The sequence below is a fragment of the Malaclemys terrapin genome, chromosome 3 (genome assembly GCF_027887155.1).
Source record: "Malaclemys terrapin pileata isolate rMalTer1 chromosome 3, rMalTer1.hap1, whole genome shotgun sequence".
Taxonomy (NCBI): domain Eukaryota; kingdom Metazoa; phylum Chordata; order Testudines; family Emydidae; genus Malaclemys; species Malaclemys terrapin.
Window position 1 is genome coordinate 124,957,505 of NC_071507.1, and position 9,815 is coordinate 124,967,319.

Genomic DNA, 9,815 nt, shown 5'->3' on the forward strand with positions numbered 1-9,815 from the left:
GTAGATGAGAATCCGGACCTAGAAATTTTACCATTGACATCAGTGTGACCAGGAAAAGGCCAAACCTGAGCACTTTTGGAAATTCCACCTAAGAGTTTAAAGGCAAGTTCTAAACAGAGGCAGTGTGTGGAGATTTCCAGACAGTCAATGTGGCAACACAGGACAGAATGACTCTTAACTATGGAGAATTGACTACAGGATAAGTGAACAATTTACAGCTTCAAAAGCATCCATTGGATGCTTTTACAGATTGTGTTATTTTTTTCAACATTTGTGGTATAACAGTAACATTATGATGACAGAAAAAATGAGGGAGCTGACAGCTCTTTTCAAGGAAAATATTGAAAAATATTAAAGATGGGATCTAGTAGTTAGTGTATACAATTAATCCTCCCCTTGAAATAATCACTTCACTGATATCCCTCCTATAACTGTATATCTGCCTGCAGAGACCTCCTCCAGTCTGGCATTCATTCCTGCTGTAGTAGTAATGTTAGCCTTCTTTTCTAATTCTTCATTGTAGGAATGTAATGGTTTTACTTTCATTGTAGTACATAGCATTCAACAGTATTTTGCTTAATTTTTTACTCTTTTAGCTTCTGTACTCAATATGAGTGTAAGAGAGAGAGTGTTTGAAACAGAGGTAATTCTGCTTCTCCCAGAGGATTGCTTAAGACAATTGGCGGCTCTGGCCCTGGGGGGTCATACACAGCTTGGTGTTTCTAACAGAAAATAACTCCGGTCAAGTTACTGCTGAGAGTTCAATTTTGAAATCTCCTTTCTGACTTCCAAAGAGCTATTTTCATTTAGAATTAGGTGATGGTTGCCTGCCAGTGTGCCTATATCTGTCTGAAGTGCTGTGTTATGAAAGTCATAGCCACAGCCTTTCATATGTTCTCTCTCATGTTCAGAGGGAAAGTATTAAACAAAATGGATCAGCGCTTGGGATCAGTACAGAGCAAGTTGAGGATATCACAGTATGAAAATGCACAGCATAACAGTTGTAAAACAGAAAAAGAAGCCCGCCAGAAATAGTGTATTAAAGACATGTATTTACAGAGAAGTAGAGTGAGAGCATAGGGAGCATAATGGGATAAGATTGAAGATTAGTGTGTTAATGCCTGTACAATGCTTTGAAGATGTTAATTGCTAAGTATTATCATTCTTATTGAACAATAAAAATTAAAAGAGAAAACAAGGAAGAATTTTAAAAAGTACCAATTGTCCAGAGCAGTGGTTTTCAACCTGCGGTCCATAGACCCTGGGGGGTCTACAGACTATAAGGCCTTGGCTACACTGGCGCTGTACAGCGCTGCAACTTGCTGCGCTCAGGGGTGTGAAAACGCCCCCCCTCCCCGAGCGCAGCAAGTACAGCGCTGTAAAGCACCAGTGTAATCAGTGCCTGCAGCGCTGCACGCTCGCTCGCTGCGCTGCAAGCTACTCCCCTCGGAGAGGTGGAGTACATACAGTGCTGCAAGAGCTCTCTTGCAGTGCTGGCGGCGCGACTACACTCACGCTGTGAAGTCCCGAGTGTAGCCAAGGCCTATGTCTAAGGGGACCGTGAAAGGTGACTATGAAAATAAAGTTTCAGATCCAAGAAAAGGCATTCCATTTTTCTGATGGATCAAAAGTACAGTATGTGAATTCTATGGTGGGAGTCTGCAGACCACAGGTTGAATTTCCACAGAGGTCTACCCCTCCATTCAGAAAGTTTTAGGGGTCTGCAAATGAAAAAAGGTTGAAAGCCACTGGTCCAGAGCAACAAATTGATGGGAAATCATCTATTGTTCTTTGAGATGGCATCTTCCTGCATGTGTGCACCTAGCACAATGGATCCTGACCCTGACTGTGGTCTTTGGCTACTACCACAATAAAATAAAATAATGATGATAATAATAATAGTACACTCTGAAATCACAGTGCACATACCCAGATCATAGACGCAATGCATGGGTCAGTTAGAAGCCGGGCCCCTGTCAGCTTTCTCTCTCTGACTCAGGACATCATTCCTATTCAGAACAGCACATAAATATGTACTTAAGCATCTTCCTGCATAGGAATGGACTTAAGTGTTTCTTTAATCAGGATCTCTATGATCATAGTTAAGAGATCCTGACCTACAGCGTGCACTGACGAAAGGTGCCCAAAATATGATTATGGGTAGAGTAGGTAGACGAAGAGCCAGGTCTACAGCTTCTTTTTCTCCCTCTGAGTGACAGCAGAGAAGTTGTAGTCCAATAAAAATGCTTAAATTCATTTTACATTTAATCTTACAATTACTTTTAAAATTACTATCTGCTCAAGAAAATAGTTTTCCGATGAAGTTGCATTCTGTTCACTTCTGCAAAGTTGTTCCTGCTTACACTGGAGCTGTATTTAGCTCGTTGTGTAAAACATTTTACTTGGTCTGTGTTAACTTTGATGGACAATCTGTCATTTATTTATGTGTTTGGTTTTGTTTTATTTTATTTTAGCAGTTGCAGCAGGGAACATTTAAGACTTTTGATCTTTGGTTTTCATTGAAGTTCATTGTGTACCCAAATTTTAAAGTATCTTCGCAAGCAAGACCAATGTTTTCCATGAACCGAAAGACATGTTTATCCCTTACATTAATTGTTTGTTTCTTCCAGTTGCTTGTTGGAATCATGGCCTTTCTGAGCGGAATGCTAACATTAATGCTCCCAGAAACTCTTGGAAAACCATTGACTAATACTTTGGCGGAAGCTGCAGAACTGGGAACAAACAAGAACAGCTGTTTGGGAAAATCACCCCCAGCACAGACTGGTGCAGTGTTAGAAAAGATAGAGATGCATAGCCAAGAGTCACACAGCACTGATGAATAAAGCAACATCAAGATTGCTGTCACCAGTTTTAATCCTCATTAATTCTATAAGACCATTTTATTAGAGCAACCTGACCATGTTATTAATGCACGCGTCTCTTAATTTGTATGCAATCTTGCCTTTTCTAAAGGGCAAATATTAAAAGGTCTGGTAGAAAATTTGAAAGGATTTTTAGAGCCATTCTCAAACTTAATCGTACTTTTAAAAATCTGGTTAATTTGCTTTGACTAGTAGGAGTGATTATTGTTCATTTGGAAGATACCAGGTTTTTCCAGATTCACATAATATTTCCTTTCACTGCTTTAGATTTTCTGTAGCTGTGCTGCTAATCGCATCATGAAATCCCCTGTCAATAATTGCCATATTACAACTGACAGACACAGACTTGTGACTTATTAACATGGTAAACTCAAGCACACACTACTAATTCAACAGAAAAGGCTCTTAATTACTGTGGGAGGTTAAACAGAAATAAAGATTTCTGTTTTTCACACTTTCTTCTGAAGAAACTGCCATTGCTAAAAATAAAAATATTCTATGCAACAGCTTCTGACAAAAAAATCATTTTCAATTTGCAGAATGTGCAAATAGTATGAGTACTATTCATTTTGTTTAATGTCAAATGTATTTTTTGTTATTGATTTAGAGAGAAAACTGCTTTGGGATTCTGTTGCAGTATCAGTAAAGTCTGTGTATACAGATAAAATCTGGTATTTTTGAAAACCGTATTCATTCCAGACTGTTACGTTAAATGGTCATTTCCATTCAGATCTATCATCAGTTTCTTTATATCATCCTAGGGTAAAACCAACCCCTGTGCAAAGCATCCACACAAGGCTTATGTATCTTTTTAGTGCTCAAAATAGGATTTAAGTAGAACTTAAGTAATGCATGGGCCTTGTGCAGGGCTGGGCACTTAGGCTCAGATCCTCAAAAGTATTTAGGTGCCTGATCCCAATAGGAGTTAGGTGCCTAAATACCTTTGAGGAGTTGGGCCTTAGTGAATAAGTGATATATAACTGCTAGCATCAAAAGGTTATTTTTCTCATTGACCATCTATTTGTAGTTCCATTTATTCAACACTATACAGAACCAAATGCTAAAAAAATTGATTTTTGGTGGCAGAAACTTATCAACCATTAGAAATGGATGCAATAGTCACTAATTCCTGCAGAAGCCTGTGAAACATCCAGAGCTGGTGCTAGCCCATTGGGAATCCTAAGCAGAAATATTTTTGCTCCCCCCGCCCCAACACTAAGACAGCAAGTTCTTATAATAAAAAGTGAAGGAGGGCCCCCCTTGAGCTGTTTGTGGCCCTATGCAATTGCTTAGTCTGCTTATGCCTAACGCCGGCTCTGAAAACATCCCCGTTATATCACTCGTGCTGATACACGTGAGTGATGGAGACTGTAGAAAACACTAACAGGGATAGATTGAGGACATCATTTCACTCTAGATGCTATTTTTATAATTTTCTATCCCAGCCCTCCCGTTTTAGTCTACCTCTAGAGCTAGCAATTTCTTCCATACCTGTGCAGCCTTCTGTATTGTGCATAAAGAGTGTACATGCTATGCAAGTAATGGTTTGGACTCTGCTCATGATTACATCTGTACAAGTCCTCTGACTTCAGTGAGTTCTGAAAGCAGAATGATTCAATATCTCTATGCCTCTCTAACAGGAAACAAAGCATCTCTCTTTAGTTACAGCACTGTCCTGGAGTTCAAAGTATAGAATCCTAGAAGATTAGGGTTGGAAGAGACCTCAGGAGTCCATCTAGTCCAAACCCCTGCTCAAAGCAGGACCAACACCCACCAAATCATCTCAGCCAGGGCTTTGTCAAGATGGGTCTTAAAAACTTCTAAGGATGGAGATTCCACCACCTCCCTAGGTAACCCATTCCAGTGCTTCACCACCCTCCTAGTGAAATAGTGTTTCCTAATATCCAACCTAGACCTCCCCCACTGCAATTTGAGACCATTGCTCCTTGTTCTGTCATCTGCCACCACTGAGATCAGCTGAGCTCCATCCTCTTTGGAACCCCCTTCAGATAGTTGAAGGCTGCTATCAAATCCCCCCTCACTCTTCTCTTCTGCAGACTAAACAAGCCCAGTTCCCTCAGCCTTTCCCCTTTACGGGGTGTTTTATAGTGCAGGAGGGAAACAGCATAATATAATTCTAACAGGGAAGTAAATTGATATTCTCTGATATTACAGCTGCCAGTGCCACTGTTAATTAAAAGTTTAGGTTGTTACACGTTGCCAAATGCTGTCTTGGAATACATGGTCCACTGTATAATGACATCTTGAGGACTAAGAGTACTAAAGCTACTCCTTAATCCTGACCATATATGGAGCATTACAATATACTTCTAACAAGCTATTAGAACAAAACTAAAGTAAGTTCCAGGACTAAGGTGACTACACGAAAAATCAATTTATGTCTGCACCAATCAAAGTCAGTGAATGGCATAAATTCTATTGACTTAAGTGAGTCAGGACCAGACCCTTGTTCAAAATCTGTAAAATAAAGAAGGAAATTAAACACAGTACTTAAATACCCAAAATAGTTTAAACATTTCCATTGCTATTACTGGAAAGCTGGGTAAAACATTAGGGGCTGCAATTTTAATGCTAATTGCAACAGAAAATTCAGCCTGGTGTCAAAGTACTGGTACTAGTATCAAGATGGGAAGGTCAGAACTTTAGTAAGGAGCATAGACAACAGAATGATAGTTCTAGATATATTTTTAGGTAAGAAATTTAAGCATTTCGTGGATGTAAATACACCAAAACAACCTCAGAAAAATGCAGGGACTCAATCAACCTAGGAGATGAGCATGAGCAACTTCCATTGAAATCAATAGGAGTTGTGCATGGACATCTCCCATGGATGATGGGACCCCAGAACTTGTCTTTAAAAGAGCTGTAGGAATCTCCTGCTGTTCCCTGTGTCTTTGGCTGCAACTCTCATCTTCCTATCTTGACAGGCTGACAGCATGATTGCTTCCTGCTTCACTATTTCATATTTAAATTATGTACAAGGTCCAATACACTTTAACAAAGTAATCAATTATTAGTGATTTTGAGCCAATTCCTGTTTGCATTGAAGTCAATGGGAGTTTTGTCTTTGATTCTAACAGAACCAGAATTTTGCCCCAAAGGCCTGAGGAACCATGTTGAGATGAAGACCAGAGGATTAGTTATTGAATGGAGAAGAGTTGGCTTTCTAAAATAAATCTTGAGACTTGGGGGTGCAATTGGGTACTCTTTTCTTTCAATTGAAGAAAAATGGCAATTGTTTTTTCAAATAGGGAAACCACAGCTGTTTATGTACCTCCCTGTTTGTAGCATTTCCAAAAGTTTTTGTGTTTAGCAAGGATTGTACTACTGACAAAAGTATGTTTGACACTAGTATTACATTATAAATATTACATAGCATAAATGTGGAGAGAGAGTTTCTCAAACATTTTTTCAAAGGATCTGGACCTTCTTTAAAGAGAGCCTTGATTTTGAGAATAATAATTTCTAATCCTTTGGGGGCATATTTTCCTCTCAATGCTCATGAGAAAAATCCCATTAACGGTGTCTCTTATTTTCTCCTTAATCTCAATAGTGGGTCAATTATATCTCACTAATTAATGGTTCTGACTGTTCCTGATGATTTATAACCTATTTCCTTTTAATTGTGGTTCATCATGATTGTCGGTCATTTTGGCTGTAAGATGTTTACATCCTAAAAATGATATCACATTGTATCATATAACAGTGAGGGTTATCAGACTAATACTTCCTGGGTGAATGAGTGCAATGATTAACATTTGTTGAATTCTAACTGAAGAAAAATAATAAGGTAATATGCTTGATATTTTAAATCAAATGCATTTTTTAAACTAAGCTTTAAGATGTATTTTCTAATTTAATGTCTGACTTTAATGCCTTTTTATACATTTTGGTAGTTTAAATCAACTATGGGAAAAATAGCTATGCAAACTACGTACACTATGGGCTAAGTCCAGTGGGCTGTGCATTGAACGTGTCAATAGCAGACGGAATCCCCCCTCTATGTGATTGTGTAGCTGGTTCACAGAGACTGAAGAAGGCCCACATTCCCAACTCTGGGGCGAGTGGGACTAGAGGATTCTCTGGCCTTGCCCTGCTGCTTCCTCATTTTATGCCCACTCATCCCCTGTATTCTGTCATGCAGGGACCCTCCACAGGGTTTGGCTCTGCACCATCTCGGGGCTATTCACCCATTTTATGGCCTTCCAAAATCCAGCCTCACCTTGTACAGCAGATCTATACTGCTAGAGGCCTCTGTGGGTACTGGATTTATCCAATGTATGTGTCAAATGTACTTCTAAGATACTTGCCTAGATCTCATAACAAGTATAAAGGATAGAAAAGATTAAAAGACTAGTTATGAATTTAAACAATAACAAGGTTATCTGTGATATCAAGAGAAATTCCTGTTGTACGCAATAAAACAACACCCATATTGTTGAATCACTCATGAAAAAAGGTTAAGGGAAATCCATATATGGTAGTTATTCTTGCAGTTGGTTTGTGATGTCAATTCTATATACCAGGCATTTTGATAATAGGTGAGGGACATATATACTGTTCTAATTGACCTTGTCTACTGTGTTAAATGCAGCATACATGAATTTAATACAATATGCATTATCAGGGCAATAGAATTTTGTTTTTCCATGTATGTATTTATCATCTCAAAGTATGTAGAACAATAAAGTGGAATATGCATTTAATCTTTACCACCATGGCTTCAGAGGCAGTCGTGCACTTTTATTTTTCCCTTATATAGTCATTCATATGCACTGGTGTTATAAACTCATTCTGAGGAACTATATTAACATCTGGAAGGTCTATAGAATGATTTCCTTCAGGGACACTGTACTGTATTATGGTTTTTGCATGCTTTGGGTTGACAATTACCACTTGTGTCTCTTCGTCATTTGTGTTTGCTGTTAGAAGGCAATGTCAGCTGTGAGCTATACAATATAATAAGATCCAAAATTGTCACTTTGTATCACTCTGAAGCCTATTATGTCTGTAGAGTCCTAAACCATTGTGATATCAGAGGTACCACAACCAATCCACACTCTTACTCTTCAGCTAATTTGCATGTAACTGTTTCTTTGGTTTTAGGAGGGAGACTGCACAGATGGTCGATTGGTTGGTCCAACTGCCACACCCATCCATGGCCCCACAAAGTCGCGAGACCTCCTCGTCAACCTCCTCCTGGCTCTGGCCAAAGTTACCATCTATAATACCAGGAGGAGGATGTTAGACGAGGGGGTGCTATGCGACTGTGGGGCCTATTTCCGTACCTCCCTGGTCTCACGCCTCCGGGCAGAGTTCCACTGGGCAGCGTCCGCTGGCTCCCTTGCCACCTTTGAGGAGCAGTGGGCACTGTCCGGAGTTCTCTGCTCGGTGTTCCCGTCCGGCACCCTTATTTTGAACCTTTGACCATCACTCCTCTCCCTGTTTTCTCATTAGTTGTCCCAAGAGTTTGGTTGGTTCCTGGGTCCAGTGATCCCTCCCACTAGGCGGGGGAAGGGGCCTTTAGAAGTGGGCGGGCTTGTGCCCACCCACCTCCCAGGTTTTTCCAATAAGGCCACACCCATGTGCCCAACTGTCATCCACACAATTCCACACAGCTCTCCTTACACACAAATCAACACAACCATCCACACATCACAACCAGCACACACACCACAACCAGCATACACAATAACCCCAAAAACACATAGTCCCTATCACAGCACACACCCCTCATTCACCACCTGCACAAATCAACACACATCTCCCAGCACAACGCCTCCTAGACACAGATCAACACAACCACCCACACAACATAACCAGCATACAAATGGGATTCACACTCTTACTGTCAAATTTTTAAGTTTTTCAGTTATTTTTGCTTTTTATACACAACTTTATTAATTACATCCATGTGATTGTGCAGGCTTTCAGCTACTAGTAGAATGTGATCCTTTTCTGCCAAGGCTTGATATAAACTTGCCATTGTAGAAGTCTCTCAGCCAAATTCAGTAGTGACAAAAATGGCTATATTGTTGTATGATGGGCTTGAGGTGGTCACAAAGCATCAATTTGGCATTCAGTGGGCGTGGAAAATGTATCACTTAAACACAGAGGGGCAAGAGGGAGTGTGATGGCATGTCTGCCCCACACTGGCAGATAAGGGGTTAATAGAGCCCTAGGGAGCAAAAAGCAGCCAATAAGGGTGGGGGGGCTATGAGGAATAGCCAATCAGGGCCCAACATGCCCATATAAAAAGAGCTGCAAGGCAGAGCAAGGTCAATAGCTACCTGGAGCTTGGGGAGGGAGGATTGTCTGGAGTAGGCTGCAATTCTGTAGCACTTTGGACAGAGCAGTGCAGGCAGGAGAAGAGAAGGAGCTCCAGATGGGCTGCTGAGACTGAGGAGGGTGCTTTGGCCATGGGGAAGTGGTCCAGGGAAATTCAGTGAGAGTAGAAGCAAAGGAACGCAGTAAGTTACTGTGGTCTGGAGAGTCCCTGGGCTGGGACCTGGAGTAGTGGGCAGGCCCAGGTCCCCCACACTCGCCACTGGGGAAGCATCTGGACTAGGAGCTAAACCCCCCTGGAAGGGGGGGAACATGGCCAGTGTCACAGTTGGGGGGTCAAGCCACAAAGAAGACACTGTGGTTCCTGAGGTTGCGAGAGGGGCTGTAGGCAGATGGCAGAGATTGGATGACGGTGTGCAGACCACGGATGAGGGCATCGGCCTCAAGCTAATCCCCAAGACTGCCAGCAGGAGGTGACAGGCCAGCATGGTGAATGATGCACACTGTGATGGGGGGGTATATGGTAGCAGGAAAACAGGAGAGTATAAGACAGGGGTTCTCAAACTGGGGGTTGGGACCCCTCAGGGGTCCTGAGGTTATTACATGGGGGGTCACAAGCTGTCAGCC

At 41.2% G+C, this 9,815-nt stretch overlaps 1 protein-coding gene across 5 annotated transcripts in view; it reads left to right on the top strand.

Moving 5' to 3' along the window:
* SLC22A16 (solute carrier family 22 member 16) overlaps positions 1 to 7,615 on the top strand; it is a 59,508-nt gene extending 51,893 nt beyond the window's left edge. For all 5 annotated transcript variants that reach the window (XM_054022174.1, XM_054022173.1, XM_054022177.1 and 2 more), the window contains one exon: positions 2,631 to 7,615. In XM_054022174.1, coding sequence (XP_053878149.1) covers positions 2,631 to 2,843 — 213 coding nt within the window. In that variant the 3' untranslated portion in view covers positions 2,844 to 7,615. The remainder of the gene's footprint in view (positions 1 to 2,630) is intronic.
* The last annotated feature ends 2,200 nt before the right edge of the window (positions 7,616 to 9,815 follow it).